General features: G+C 45.0%; 1 protein-coding gene across 2 annotated transcripts in view; it reads left to right on the top strand.

The window, feature by feature from the left end:
- The window catches only part of Ddx46 (DEAD-box helicase 46), a 48791-nt gene extending 33515 nt beyond the window's left edge, over positions 1 to 15276 (top strand). The window contains exons 16-23 of one of the 2 annotated variants that reach the window (XM_021180249.2): positions 949 to 1142; positions 6418 to 6555; positions 6914 to 7063; positions 10172 to 10345; positions 12047 to 12265; positions 12908 to 13052; positions 13689 to 13762; positions 14944 to 15276. In XM_021180249.2, coding sequence (XP_021035908.1) covers positions 949 to 1142; positions 6418 to 6555; positions 6914 to 7063; positions 10172 to 10345; positions 12047 to 12265; positions 12908 to 13052; positions 13689 to 13762; positions 14944 to 14991 — 1142 coding nt within the window. In that variant the 3' untranslated portion in view covers positions 14992 to 15276. Of the gene's footprint in view, positions 1 to 948; positions 1143 to 6417; positions 6556 to 6913; positions 7064 to 10171; positions 10349 to 12046; positions 12266 to 12907; positions 13053 to 13688; positions 13763 to 14943 lie in introns of both variants that reach the window. The other variant, XM_021180248.2, reaches the window with a different exon arrangement.
- Positions 15277 to 16049: the final 773 nt, after the last annotated feature.

Consider the following 16049-nt stretch of genomic DNA (forward strand, 5'->3'; position numbering starts at 1 on the left):
GACTGCTCTTCCAAAGGTTCTGAGTTCAATTCCCAGCAAACACATGGTGGCTCACAACCATCTGTAATGACATCCAAGGCCCTCTTCTGGTGTGTCTGAAGACAGCTACAGTGTACAGTGTACTCATATAAATAAAATGAATCTTTTAAAAAAAAATTAAAAAAAAAATAAATAAATATCCTTTTACAATATACTTATATCAATATATATCAATATGCTTATATCAATATACAATATACTTATACTTATATACTTTACAATATACTTATATTGTATATACTTATACGATATACCTACTATCTTTTGATTCACTTATTGATAGGCCCCTGAGGTGATTTTATTATTTGACTGTTGTGTATAATATGAACATAATATGTAGATATCTAATGGCTTTTAGTTCCTTCTGAATGGTGAAGTAGTGAAGTCTGAGCTTAAATTTTTGAGAAATCATCAGATTGATCTCTCTCTCTCTTTTTTTTTTTTTGGTTTGTTTTCGAGACAGGGTTTCTCTGTGTAGTGCTGGCTGTCCTGGAACTTACTCTGTAGACCAGGCTGGCCTCGAACTCAGAAATCTGTCTGCCTCTGCCTCCCAAGTGCTGGGATTAAAGGCGTTCGCCACCATACCTGGTTATTCGATTTTTTTTTTTTTTTAAGGTTTGTTTAGTTTATGGGAGTGAGTGTTTGGACCTAATGTGTGTGCTTTGTTCCCTCGGAGATGAGAACAGGGAGTCAGAGCCCCTGGAATTGGAGTTGTGGGCACCTGTGAGCTGTGCCACCTGTGAGCTGTGTCACGGTGCTGGGAGTTTACTTCTATCCACTGGAAGACACCTAGTGCTCTTTACCCCCGAGCCATCTCTCCAGCCCAGAATTTGTTTCTTATTTCTGTATCTAGAACTTTCTCAGTGGAAATGGAAAATTTCAACATTTGTCTCTTTAATTTACTTGCAGGTATTGATCAATATGACAGGGACAGTATCATAAATGACTTTAAGAATGGAACCTGCAAGCTCCTCGTTGCCACGTCTGTTGCAGCTCGTGGTCTCGATGTGAAACATCTAATTCTTGTAGTGAATTACAGCTGCCCCAATCATTATGAAGATTATGTGCACAGAGCTGGGCGGACTGGAAGAGCGGGCAACAAGGTAAGCCCTTACAGCCGCATCTGTGGTAGAGCACAGGCGCTCAGTAGGATAAAGCCTTACAGCCGTGTCTGTTACAGCACAGGTGCTCAGTAGGATAAAGCCTTACAGCCGCATCTGTGGTAGAGCACAGGCGCTCAGTAGGATAAAGCCTTACAGCCGTGTCTGTTACAGCACAGGTGCTCAGTGTGAGGGGTGGGTAACAGAGGTTATGGTGATATTTTGAAAATCTTTAAATTAGCAAGACATATTGGGTGTTAATCATGTATACATGTATCTTTGTGTTCTTAAAATTATCAAATGCCGATCTCTAGAGATGGTGCTGCAGTTAGGACCATTGTCTCCTTTTGGCAGAGGACCTGTGTTCTGTTTACAGCACTCACATGGTGTCTCCCAGCCATCTGTAACTTCTGTTCCAAGGGATCTCGGTCCCCTCTTCTGGTCCCTCTAGGCTCCAGGCCTACGTGAGGTGGCGCACAGACATGCAGGAAAATACTCATAGAGATTTAAAAGCAAAAAGAACATTATCAGGAGCTCTCGTGCTCTCTAGCACGTAGTGGTAACAGCTCGTGTGTCTCCAGATTTTCTTCTCTTTCTAGCATGTTCTGCACATAGAGATGCTTATTTGTGTACTTCAGGGTATTTCAGTGCCTTTTGTTGTTCGTTTTCTCGGCTTGACTGTCATCTAGTCAGTATAGCATCTGAGGCAGTTGTTCTCAGCCTTCCTAATGCTGCAACTTGTCAACACAGCTCCTCATGCTGTGGTGACCCCAACCATAACATCATTTTTGTTTTTATTTCATAACTAATTGTGCCACTTTTATGAATTGTAAATATCTGATATACAGGATGTCTAGTAAGTGACCCCAAAAGGGTCAGGACTCACAGTTGAGAACCACCATTCTAACCTTGCTGCTTCATTTGGGCAATCAGATTTTACTTTGTCAGGACTATCCACAGACTGTATATGTGACACCACATGCAAGAAAGCAATTATTTTTTTCTGTTATTCTATTTTGCAGTGCTGTGTGTGGAACCCAGAACTGTAGCAAGCCCCTCACCACTAAGCTATGTGCCCAGCTAATTATTCCTTTTTTAAAAAGAAAAAAATTAATATATTAGTTTTTATTTACATGGATGTTATCCCTGCATGTTTATGTATCATGTGCATATATTGCCCAAGGAGGCCAGAAAAGGGCGTTGGGTCCTTTGGAACTGGAGTTAGGACAACTGTGAGTGCCATGTGGGTGCTGGGAATGGACCCAGATCCTTTGCAAGAGCAGTCAGTGCTCTCACCCACAGAGCCATCTCGGTCTCCCTTCCCCCAGTAATTACTTTTGAAGGCATGAGAGTATTTGTTATGAGAAATGAGGTGATTAACCTTAGGTGTTGCGTCCTGGGGTAGCAGTAGTGCTTATCAGGTCTTCACATCCGTGGTTTCGTCCTCAGTGGCCCAGTGAGGTAGCTATGAGTTCATTTTGTAGATGAGAAACTTGGGGCACGTAAAGCTGTGTCACTTGCACGTCCTTACCTGAGACATTCTGAGGAGCCTGGAGAGGTGACTACAGCTTAAGAACACTGACTCCTCCTATGGAACACCTCGTTAAGGTTTCCAGCATGCCCATCCTGGCTCACAGCTGCCTGTTACCCACTTACTTCCAGGGGGCCCTGGGCCCTCCATGGGCTCCTGCACACATGTGGTGGCACAAAGGCATACTTCAAATATATGTACACACAAATACGTGAATAAAGGGTTTGGTGGTGGTGGTGTTCAGTTTTTTGTTTTTGTTTTTTAATAGGCAGTGGTGGTGCACATCTTTAATCCCAGCACTTTGGAAGTAAAGGCAGGTGATCTCTGAGCTCAAGGTTAACCCGTCTACAGAACTAGTTCTAGGACAGCCGGGGTACAGTCAGGAAAAACAAACAAACAAGGAGTAGCAAGTGTATGTTTTAGGGGCCACATATACTCTCACTCTTGTCTTTGTGTGTGTGTGTGTTTATAATGGTGGAAATCAGGACTCTTAGCCCCTGGGAAGTGCAGCAGCTGAGCCTGGCTGGAAGACTTGGCATTGGCTTCTCCTGACAGTGGGGATAGGATGTCTGTGAAGGCGAGAACCCAAGTGTGGTTTGCCTCCCTTCCTTGTCCCAGGCTTCATTTTGCTTGAACTAAAACGTTGCAGGGGACATGTGAGGGCTTAGGCTTTGCAGACTCCAAGGAAGGTTGTGTGCCTGAGTCAGCGGTGTATCTGAGTGCGTATTGACTGCGAACACACTCTCTGTGCACTAGAAACAAGAACAGAGCGTGAACATACATCCTCTTAATACCAGCAATTGGAAGCAGAGTTAGAGTCCAGACTGCCTTGCGCTGCACAGCTGTGGAAGGCTGCGTATCCAAACATCCTAAAACTAAGTCATTAAAGCTGAGGACTCCAAACGCCGACTTGTGTACACAGTCCCAGAACGTACAGAGCCCAGGCAGGAGGCCCTGCCATTAGTTCAAGGCCAGCATTTGCTATAGAAAGAGACTGTGCTTCAAAAAAACCCACAAAACAAACATCTTGAAAGGGGCTGGAGAGCTGGGGCTGATTTTCCGGAGGACACTGGACTCTCATTCAAGGGAACCAGCACCCTCTGCTGGCCACCAAAGGCAGTGCCTCTATGTGGTGCAGACATAACATGCAGGCAAACACTCATATACAAAAGATAAATATTTTTTAAACATTTATTTTTTATACGTATGACTGTTTTCCTTGTATGTATATGTGTGTACCATGTGCATGCTTGGTGCCTGGGAAGTCAGACGAGGGCTTTGGGTCCCATAGAACTGGAGTAATAGATGGATGTGAGCCACGTGTGGGTGACTGGAATCAAAGCTGGGTCCTCTGCAAGAGCAGCAAGTGCTTTTAAATGCTGACCCATCTCTCTGCCCTGGAAGTATTTTTGAAAACTAGTATCCACTAGAGTGCTTTCTTTATGGGGGTTTAGTGTGCATTCTTATTGGTGATTCAGTTCAGTCCCTCCTCCCCACTGCTCTTTCTTCCCAGCCCTTCTGCTCACAGCTCGGGTACTCTGTGTCTTGCCCTTCCCCTTTCTTCCTCTCTTTCTGATTTCATGACCTACCCTCACCCCACATGTGTGCATACATACATAAAAAGTAAAGAGAGGATCCACATTGATCTTTTCAGTCTGTCTGTCTTCATTTAACCCAATGATTTTTGGTACCACTTACTAAAAATGTCATGAGTCTTCTTTTCATCTGTATAAAATTGTGCTCTGTGTGTGTGTGTGCACTGAGTTTTCATCCGTTTATCTGTTGGTGCCTCTGTGCTGCTTAGCAACTGCAAATAGTGCCTTCCTCCCTCCCTCTCTTAAGTTTCTTGCCACAGGGTTTCTCTGTCTCTGTGTAGCCCTGGCTGTCCTGGAACTAGCTCTATAGACCAGGCTGGCCTCTAACTCACAGAGGTCTGCCCGAGTGCTGGGAGTAAAGGCATGCTGCCAAGGCTCCATTTGTCATCTTAGTGTTAGCTGTTCTGACTGGCATGAGATGGAATGTCAAAGTGGTTGTAATTTGCTTCTTCTGGATGCTAGACTGGAGAGATGGCTCAGTCAGTGTGGGTCTGGATTCAGCATCAGCACCCATGTAAGCAGCCATTGTGCAAGCATACACTTGCAACCCCCATGCCAAGCAGGCCGGGGCACACACACAGGTAGATCCCTGTGACTCGCTGGCCAGCCTGCCAAGCTTGCTTGGCAAACCTAGGGCAGTGGGTGACCTGACAGCACCTGAGGATGGCTGCCCAACCTTGCCCACTTGATCCACATGTTGTGTGCTCTCTCAACAAGCATGTACATACTAGAGTACATATTGGTCATTTATTTATTGAGTTCATTGCCCTGCTGATACCTGCCTTCGTTTGTTTGTTCATTCTGCCAGTTCTCCATATAGCTTAGCTCTTACCCTCTTCTGGAGTAGAATTGGCAAAACATTTCCTTCCGGTTTTCTTTGTATTAACAATTTTATTTACTTATTTAAAATTCTTTTTCATATACTAGGTTTTGGTTGTGCTTTTCCTTCCATTCTTTATGGTGTCTTTTACTGCTGGTTATTATTTCCTTGGCTGTGAAGCAGCTTTTACACTCGTGTGATCCCATTTACCAATTCCTAGGGCTGTTTCCTGTGCTGTTGGAGGCCTTTTCAGAATGTTCGTATGTGCCTGTAGCAGACATTATAGTGGTAGACTGTTAGGTGTGAAGAAGAATAAAAACCTGTCTGAGAATAGACTGGCCTCTTGACGGTGAGGGAAGAGGCCAGCCTGACAGGAGCAGTGGAAGGTGAATCACTCCAGCAGAGGGAGGCTGAAGGTTCAGTGCGCGGTGGAGAAAGCCTGTAGCTGAGACAAGGCAGGGACACTCCTCCGTGCAGGACCCGAGCAGACACCTGTCAGGAGCTGCAGCCAGCTGCCGTAGCTCCCTGGTGTCTGCTAGGTGTTTGTAAGGGCTTGGGCTGGAGAGGATGTTCTGTTCCACCCTGGACTCTGCAGTGGGAACTTAACGCAGCCTCCATAGCCGATTGCTGCTCTGACATCACCTTTGTTTGCTCGCTCCTTTTGGTTCCTCCATAGTTCCTAACCTCAGATTATACAAGAAAGCCAAAGAGATGAGCACAGCATAATATTGACACAAGAAAACAGACACACAGATAACACCGAAAATAGAGTCCAGTAATAAAGCCACGCCGCCATAACTGTATTTTTTCAAAGAAATGTCAAAATCTACATTGAACTTAAGGCGGCGTGATGCTGTCTACATCATTGCTCCTCCTCTTAGCTGCACATGCGCATACTCTTTGCCACCTTTGCCTCTGTGTGAACTTAGGATTGTTTTCCTCATCAGTGATGAATGTCATTGGAATTTTCTGGGCATTGCATTGGCTCTGTGGATTCTTCCTCAGTAGTGTGGCAATATCTCATTATTAATCCTTCTGTCAGTAGCTACAGAAGGTCTTTACATCTTGTAGAATCTCCTTCAATGCCCCCCGCCCCATCTCATATAAAGTCTGGATGGGCCTAGAACTCCTCATGTAGCTGTCTGTACCTGTGTGCTGGGATGGAACCGAGGGACCTGTGCACACTGGGCAAGCACCCTAGACTTCTTTTTTAAGCGTCAGTGAGATGCTCATTTTCTCCTAAGCTTGTCATTATTGTTTTCCATGAAAGGCCTGGGTTTCTCCTCTTGACGGTGACTCATTTTGTTTCATTGTCCTTCTCATTGTCATCAGGGTTATGCCTACACCTTCATCACAGAGGATCAAGCTCGATATGCTGGTGACATCATTAAAGCTCTTGAATTGTCAGGGACGGCAGTGCCTCCTGACCTAGAAAAACTCTGGAGTGACTTCAAAGATCAACAGAAAGCTGTGAGTTTTAAACTTCCATTGGAGGAACCATTAGCATGACTGTGAGATCATTATATGATAACTGTATTTAGTTTTTGGTGTTTTGTTTTGTTTTTTGGGATAGGGTCTCTCTGTGTAGCTCTGGGTATCCTAGAACTTGCCATATAGACCAGGCTGGCTTTGAACTCTCAGAAATTTATTGCCTCTGCCTCCCAAATGCTCATGTTAAGAGTACATATCTTGCATATTTGAAAAGAAAAATTGCGAAAATAGAATCTTCTCTTTTGCATAGTGTTTTTGTTCAGTTGGCGTATTCTACTTTGAAAATATTTAATAGTATTTCTCTAAAAATTAACTTTGCTAACTTTTTTCTTAAAAGGAAGGAAAAATAATTAAAAAGAGTAGTGGCTTCTCTGGCAAGGGATTCAAGTTTGATGAAACAGAACAGGCTTTAGCCAATGAGAGGAAAAAGCTGCAGAAAGCTGCTCTTGGCCTGCAAGATTCTGATGATGAGGATGCTGCAGTTGATGTAAGTATTGAGTCTGCACATGCACGATGGGGTGGTTCATGATAAGTTGAAGAAGAACCACAGTAACCTGTTTAACTTGTTCAGTGCAGCAGTTGCCTAGCATACCTGCTCATAGGACAGCTTTTGCATAGAGTAAACTCCATCTCAGGCTAGATGTGGTGATGCTCTGTGTCCTATGGCACTCAGAGGGCTGTGGTCGGAGACTCCGGCCAAAGTACAAGGTGGACCTGGGCAGTAGAGCAAACTCTCATATAATGGCTACATTTAACCTCCCTGAGAATAGTGTGTCCAGCCTGACCATGCCATTGAGACCACACTAAGCACAGACAGGGTGAGTCTCCTGGTGTGTGCATGTCATGTACCACACGAGCCTAGCATGAGGTAAAGCTCCTGTTTGGTCATTGTAGTGAGTCAACTCAAAAGGTAGCATGCTAGAGTGGGCCTGGTAGCACAGCCTTTCATCTCATACGGGAGGCAGAATCCCTCTGAATCCCGTGCTAGTCGGCTCTGCAGAGTAAGTTGCAGGCTAGCCAGGGCTCCATAGTGAGATCCTGTCTCAGAAGACAAGAAAAAACGGTGATGAGGAGCAAGTCGTTAAATCCACCCAATTTTCAAGGTGAAAGTCACTGATAGCTTTAACCATGTTTAAAAACCATTTGTCACACACATGCATGCAAAATAAATATAAATGTGATTTTTTTTTAGATTTATTTATTTATTTATTTACAGTGTATACACTGTAACTGTCTTCAGACACTCCAGAAGAGGGCATCAGATTTTTGTTACGGATGGCTGTGAGCCACCATGTGGTTGCTGGGATTTGAACTCAGGACCTTTGGAAGAGCAGTCGGCGCTCTTAACCACTGAGCCATCTCACCAGCCCATAAATGTGATTTTTAAAAGCAAGAAAGAAGAAAGCTTAAGCCAGGGGCTAGAGAGGTGATTCAGCATGGTGAAGCGATCTGCTATTCTTGTAGAGGGCCAGAGTTTGTTCTCAGCACCCACATCAGGCAGCGGCAGTGTCTTCTTTTAACCTCCTTGGTAATACCTGCACTCATGCTTGCTGTATACCCCCACCCCATCCCCCACACAGGTAGAATTATAAAAAGTTAACAGTGTCAAAAGCAAACTTTCAACTTGTACCATATAAACTCCTCATTTCTGATCTTACATATTTAGATTTTCAATAGTGTGTATGCTGTTTAAGTTAAACCAGCCTCACTCAGTTAAATGTTCACTTCAACAAGTACCCTCACTAATTTCTTTTTAAAAAAGAAGCTAGCAGCTGCTGGGCGTGGTGGCCCACGCCTTTAATCCCAGCACCTGGGAGGCAGAGGCAGAGGCAGAGGAATCTCTTGAGTTCGAGGCTAGCCTGGTCTACAGAGTGAGGTCCAGGACAGCCAAGGCTACACAGAGAAACCCTGTCTTGAAAAACCAAAAAAAAAAGAAGATAAATGCAGACCATTTCATTGGAGAAGACAGCCACAACATCTGAGCTGCTCTGAAGAGGGCAGTTCTGCGACCTCCGTCATGGTCCCTCAGCTCATTGTGGGCAAAGCTGGGTTTTGTTTTGTCCTTTGTGTTTTTGTAGTTCTGTTCTATTAACTTGATGGTGTGTGTGTATGTATGTATGCATGCATGCATGCATGCATGCATGCGCGCACCGTGGCATGTGTGCGAAAGTCTGAGAACAGTGTGGTTGACTCAGTTCTCTCCTTTCTTGTAGATCCTGGAGCTCAGGTCACCAGGTTTCTTTTTTGTTTGTTTGTTTGGTGGTTTTTGGTTTTTTGAGACAAGGTTTCTCTGTGTAGCCCTGTCTGCCTTCCGAGTGCTGGGATTAAAGGCATGCGCCACCAAGGCCCGGCTAGGTCACCAGGTTTCATGGCAAGTACCTTTACCCTCTGAGCCACCTCACCAAGCCCTGTTGAAAGACATCTTTTAAAACAAAAGACGTGGGCTGGTGAGATGGCTCAGTTGGTTAGAGCACCCGACTGCTCTTCCGAAGGTCCTGAGTTCAAATCCCAGTAACCACATGGTGGCTCACAACCATCCATAACAAGATCTGACTCTCTTTTCTGGAGTGTCTGAAGACAGCTACAGTGTACTTACATATAATAAATAAATAAATCTTTAAAAAAAAAAAAAAAAGACGTGGAAGCAGGAGAGATGACTTGGAGAAGGCGCTTGCCATGTAACCCTGGCCACTTTTGAGTTCTCTACCCAGAACCCAACGTAAGGATGGGAGGAAGAGCCAGCTCCACCATGTGTCCTTTGAGATGCACACACCCACACATCAATAGCAAGTGGTCTGTCGTTTCCTGGTTTGGTGAGAGTATAGCTAAGTTTCTAGGGTCTGCATGACGTCTGTTGCTCTTGCTCATAGGGAAGCCAGTCTTCATTTCCTTATCCCTTTGTTTGTTTGTTTGTTTGTTTGTTTGTTTGTTTGTTGGACTGGGAGTTGTTATGTAGCCTGCCCTGGCCTGCCAACTGCTGATCCTCCTGTCCCAGTCTCTGGAGTGCTGGGATTAGAAGTACATGCCACTACATCAACCCATTTTTCTTCATTCAAAAAAAATAGGCCAGGGATGTGGCTCAGTTGGTAGAGTGCTTGCTGGTCTGACCTCTAGCAGTGAACTGAGTGCAGTGGTGCAAGCCTGTATCCCCAGTAGCCCCTGCACTTGGAAGATGGGGCTGGAGAGTCAAAGGTCAAGATCTGGGCTGCATAGGTGACAGGTTTAAAGCACTTACTGCTCTTCCAGAGGGCCCGGGTTAATCCCAGCATCCACATGGTGGCTCACAAGCATCACTAACCATGGTCCCTGGGGATCCGACGTCCTCTTCTGACCTCGTCAGGCCCCAACCTGAAAGACACCACGCACGGTGTACAGACATATAAGCCCTCAAAACTCACATAAATACAATGTACAAAAAAAATTTTTTTTTTGTTTTACTTTGTTTTCCGAGACAGGGTTTCTCTGTGTAGCCCTGGCTGCCTCTGCCTCCCAAGTGCTGGGATTAAAGGCGTGCACCGCCACCACCGCCCAGCTCAGTTAATACTTGTAACGCAGTGTTTACTAACCCCTGATTTGTTTTTCTCTCCTGCCCTAGATTGATGAACAGATTGAAAGCATGTTTAATTCAAAGAAGAGAGTAAAGGACATGGCTGCACCCGGCACGTCCAGTGTGCCCGCGCCCACTGCAGGCAATGCTGAGAAGCTAGAAATCGCCAAGAGATTGGCTCTCAGAATCAACGCTCAGAAGAACCTGGGCATCGAGTCTCAGGTATTAAGTAATTTGTCCCGAGCCATTGCTGCTGTTGCCGTGAAGATCCAGAAATGGAAAGAGTCTTTTTCTTTCTTAAAAAGCAGGGTTTCTTACAGCCTAGGCTGGCCTTGCATTCTCTGGGTAGCCACGGGTGACTGTGAACTGCTCATCCTCCTGTCTCTACTTCCTACACGCCAAGTTTACAAGTGTCCTGTGTGAAAGTGTGCTTCAGAAAGTGTGCTACTTTCTTTTTTTTTTTTTTAAGACAGGGTTTCTCTGTATAGCCCTGGCTGTCCTGGAACTCACTCTGTAGCCCAGGCTGGCCTTGAACTCAGAAATCCACCTGCCTCTGCTGGGATTAAAGGCGTGCGCCACCATGCCCGGCCAGACACTACTTTCAATGTAGATCCTTTCCAGGAGTTAAATTGAGCACAACAAAAAAGTTTTGTTAGAGATGGACTATTCAAGAATGTTTTATGCTCAATGCAGGATTCTGTGATACTTTCCTTCAGAAGGTCTCTGCGTGCCCCTTTCAGAAAGCCAGTTAGTCATGTTAGCCATGCATGGCTCCTATGGAGCAGACACGCAGCCCCAGGCTAGAATCTGAAACTTTGCTTTGGGGACCTGATGCTGAACATGTGTCTTTCAAGCCACGGTGCTGGGATCACGGCATGGCTCACCACTGTACTGCATGCTTTCAAATGTCTGTGTCTGTAATGTCTGTGCAAATATTCTAAAATTTAAAAATTTAAAGCTCCTAAATGTTTTACTCCCCAAACATTATGGATAAAAAAAATCCAGTTTATACTGCAGTTTTGTCTTACCAAAAAATGAAAAAATTTAATTATTTTTTTTCCTAATCTGTTTCATTGGGTGGGTCTATCAGGTATAGCAACAATTTCCTTGATATAGGAACACCTAATTCTCATTCAAAATAATTTGTTTAAACAGTAGAGTGTGATGTTTTCTTTAAACATTTCACATGATTTGTGTTTTGGAAGGTTTTAAGATTCTGTGGTGTGTTTTGTTGTTATTTGTTTGTTTGTTTGTTTTGGGGGGAGACAGGATTTCTCTGTGTAGCCCTGGCTGTCCACACTCTGTACACCAGGCTGGCCTTGAACTCAGAGATGACTGCCTCTGCCTTTCCTGTGCCGGGATTACAGGAGTATGCCATCACCTTTAAGTAAAATAGACTCTTTCTAGAATGCCCAAAGGATGATGTAATTAATTTTGACAGTATTTTGAAGATTCTGAGTGAGTCACTTACTATAATGTATTGAGTGTTTGGATGGATTGTGTGGGTGGGAAGACTCAGCGGTGGTGCTAGCACAAGCATCATACTGCAGTAGAGATGCCTAGTGGTCATGTGCTATGTGTCGTATTGAGAGTCAGCTCACGACCAGTGTCTATCTAGTGAGATGAGGTGGGCTGCTGAGTATCCCTCTGTCCTGGATGAGAGAGGGGTGAGTGACAGCATAGCTGTGGACAGGGCTACACAGGACATGTGGGGCTCTGGGGGAGTCGTCTGTGCTGAGGCCGAGGTGCTCTCTGCAGCCGAAGTTTTTTTGTTGTTTGTTTTTTGGGTTTTTTGTTTTTTTGAGACAGGGTTTCTCTGTGTAGCCCTGGCTATCCTGGAACTCACTCTGTAGACCAGGCTGGCCTCGAACTCAGACGCCCGGCTGCAGTGGAGGTTTAACTGGAGCTCTTCCTTAACTGTAGGATGTGATGCAGCAGGCCACCAACGCCATCCTCAGAGGGGGCACTATCCTGGCTCCCACTGTGTCTGCGAAAACCATTGCAGAGCAGCTTGCTGAGAAAATCAATGCCAAGCTCAACTACGTGCCTTTGGAGAAGCAGGAGGAAGAGAGACAGGAGGGTGGGCAGAGCGAGTCTTTCAAGAGATACGAGGAAGAATTAGAAATTAATGACTTCCCACAGGCAAGTAACAGTTTTGCAGTAGAGACACTTCTTTACGAACAGAATCCCTTCCTTAAAGTATAGAAACTGTTTGCTAGGCTTTAGGTGGTGGTGGTCTGTGTTGGTTTATTTCTTGGTGCAGGCTTCGTAGTACAGCCTGGCCTCCAAGCCGTCATGCAGCTAAGGATGGCGATGGCCTTATTACCTGATCTCCTACCTGAGTGCTGGATCACGGGTGCACCACCACACCTGGGTGTGCTCATTCATTGTTCAGCACTGGAGAGAGAAGCTAGGACTTGATATGTGCCAGGCATGTAGCACTTCAGTACTTTAGCACTGAGCTGTATCTCCAGCCCCTGAAACAGGGTTATCTTTACATGCACAGTAACTATTTGGTTTTTACCTATATAGGTGCTGAATTGATACATTTCAACTCAGAATTTTAGGCTACTTGTATATTGTATCTTGTTTATTTGGGGGAGGGGCACAGGCATCAGCTTGGAAGTCAGAGGACAGCTTGCAGGAGTTCTCTCACTGGGCAGGTCCCAGGGGTTGCGCTCAGCTCGTCAGCTGGGCAGCAGGGACCTTTATCCACGGAGGCTCCCCCCTGCTCTGAGCCCAGATTGTTATGTGGTAATGTGACTCCCCAACCCTTTCTTTCAGACGGCAAGGTGGAAAGTCACCTCAAAGGAAGCCTTGCAGAGGATCAGCGAGTACTCTGAAGCAGCCATCACAATCAGAGGGACCTACTTCCCTCCCGGCAAGGAGCCCAAAGAAGGAGAGCGGAAGATCTACTTGGCGATCGAAAGTGCGTACTGTCGCTTCTGCTGGACGCTTGAAGTAGATCACAGTTGGTATAGACAGAGCACCGTCAGTGTGAAATTGTTAGTAGAAAGATGGAAAAGAAGGAACACCTTTAAGAAATCAGTTTTCTGTTGCTTGATGTCTTACTAGGAGTTCAGTAACCAGATAAATAATAAATCAGAAAGATCTATTTATGGGATTTAAGTTTGAAAATTTCTATAAAGTATGAATTTTAAGGATATTCATGTTTCTTTTCTCCTCTTCCTCCTCCTCCTCCTCTTCTTCTCCTTCTTCCTTCCTTCCTTCCTTCCTTTCTTTTCTTTTCTTTTTTCTTTTTCCTTCTTCTTCCTCTTCTTAAATACTGAGCATTTCATGATTTTGTGTGCTTGCTGTTTCTGCATGGTTCTAATTTTAGTACCCATGCTGTCTGAGTGAGCTAAGGGCTGACACAGGGTTCACTGATTATGTATTTTGGTTGGAGTTTAAGTTAAAAGGTAAACCAGCAGTACTGGCTCACTACCTTGGTGGGCAGTGCACTTCTGACATGACTTGAGGTGCTGTCTTCTGGACCTCCTTCATGTGGAGAAACAGCCAGTGTGGTGCAGTAGTGTGAACCTTTTGTTTTCTAATGAATCATCAGGTGCCAACGAACTGGCCGTGCAGAAAGCAAAGGCAGAGATCACCAGGCTCATAAAGGAGGAACTGATCCGACTGGTGAGTGGAGCCTGAGGCCTTCCTTTGATTGAACTTCAATACAGACAGGCATAGGGACCATAAACCTTGCGAGCGGAGCACCTGTGATCACAGCACTCTGGGAAGTAGAATTCAAGGCCAGGCTGCTGGGCTATTTAGAGACCCTATCTCCACACAGATACCTTGATGAATTTGTAGAGTAGGCACAGCCCTGTAGTCACTATCCATGAAGACGTGCAGACTGTTGCACTCTCTAGAAGCTTGGTCTATGACCCCCACATCACTATTCTCGCCCTCAAATACAACAAGTCCGTGGCTGTAATGTTGGAGATTAGTTCTGTGTATTGTCACTCTGTGGCTCTTGTGTGCTGCCCGCTGGTTTTATATCAGTTTTATATTGAGGAGGCCAGTCTGTTGTAGGTTGCAACAATACATTCCTTTACTACCATGCCATCCTCGGCATCTAGGCCCAGCCAAGCAGTCCAGGGAGGGAGAAGGGGAGCCAATGGCAGGGAGCAGAGACTCAGACAGTCCCCAGTCTTGTTAGGGAACCCACATCTGCTGCAGATATGTAGGGTCTAAGCCAGCTCCTGCACGCTCCTTGGATGGTGGCCCAGGCTCTGTGAGCCCCTATGCTCCCAGGTTAGTTGACTGTGGGTCTTGTGGTGTCCTTGACCCCTCCTGCTTGCTCACCTCTATCTCCCACTCTTCCACAAGACTCCCGGAGCTCTGCCTAATGCTTGGCTGTGGGTCTCTAGGTATCTGTATCTGGGGGATAAAGTTGCTCAGAAGACAGTCATACTAGAATCCTTCTGTAAGCATAGCAGAGGATCATTCATAGTGTCACGGGTTGGCTCTCTCCCATAGGGTGGGTCTCAAGTTGAGGCAGTCATTGGTTGGCTGTTCCTCAGTGGGAGCAGAGTTCTTTAGTAAACAATTCTGTCTCCCTCCACTCAGTAGCATGATTTTGGAGATGGGATTTATCCATAGCTCTTACTGTCCCAAAATTCTCTGTGAGAGTGCTGGGATTTAAGGCATGCACAACTACACTGGCTAACAGTAGCCTATTTACTTACTAACTGACTTACTATTTTTGGTTTTCCGAGACAGGGCAGTTTTACAGATTGTTAAAGAAAGGGATCTTAAATATTGACTTCTTTGTGTGTTTTTTCTAACCTTCTGCCTTTTATTTTCCATCATAGCAAAATTCATACCAACCAACCAACAAAGGACGATACAAAGTATTATAAACATCGGAGCCACTTTGTACCTTTGCTGTCTGTGACGTTTACAGTGTATTGTAAAGTAAGACTTTTAAAATTCTGTCTTGCTTATTTTTTAAATACAAGAAACCAGTGTTTGTTCAAGAGGTCGTCTGTAAGTACTACCCCATACCCATCCGAAACCATCTGCATTAGACCTGTTTTCAGAGTGTGATGTTCTTCAATGTAAACCTTAGATACCAACACTTTAAATATCTGGAAGACATTGGAATTTTGTACTGAATGCTGTAATAAAGTCTGTCAGGCACTAAGGCCACTGACCTGTCCTTTCAGTGGAATTGTGGTGCGTTCATCACCTAAGAAAGGTAAAAGGCCCTGGTCATAGCCTGCTGGCCTTCTGAGCTGACACCTCGCAGACTGAGTGGAGCATGTGAGCAGGACCCTAGAGTGCTGTGATGGAAGTTTACAAAACAGGCTCAGGGTTTTTATTTTAATTTTACCTGAAACGAGTAATAGTCAAGCCCTGGTTTATAAAATTAAACATAAGTAGTATAATGGGATTTCTGCATTTCTTTCTTACTTCTCCCTACTTTTGAGAAAGTCACCGTGGGGCCTGGGCTGGCCTTGAACTTGTGATCCTCCCCCAGCTGTCTCTCCAGTGCTTGGTTTTAGCACACTGGGCTCTCCACGTCTTTCTACTGTGCTAGTGTTACTATCTAAGGTTTTCTCTCGCCCCTGGTTTTGCCTAAGTGCTGACTTCTTTATTGACTCCTTTAGAGAAAGCAATTATGACCAACACATCCTCCATGTTAATCCTGCCCCCCAAGTGTGTCTTCAGTCATTGATGTTATGGTACATACTCTACCGTAATACTTCTAATCTGACTTCCCTTTAGGATGATGGAGTAGGTTATGAATTTTCCCCATTATTAAAACGAGGCATGGTGGTGCATGCCTGTAATCATCGCACCTAGTAGGCAGGGGTAGAAAGATGATGAATTTGAAGCCAGTTTGGCCTTATATAATAAAGCCTCATGTGGAAAAACAGTGCAGGCAAGGCTGAGGATATAGTTCAGTGGTAACACA

This window comes from Mus caroli, chromosome 13 (genome assembly GCF_900094665.2).
Source record: "Mus caroli chromosome 13, CAROLI_EIJ_v1.1, whole genome shotgun sequence".
NCBI lineage: Eukaryota > Metazoa > Chordata > Mammalia > Rodentia > Muridae > Mus > Mus caroli.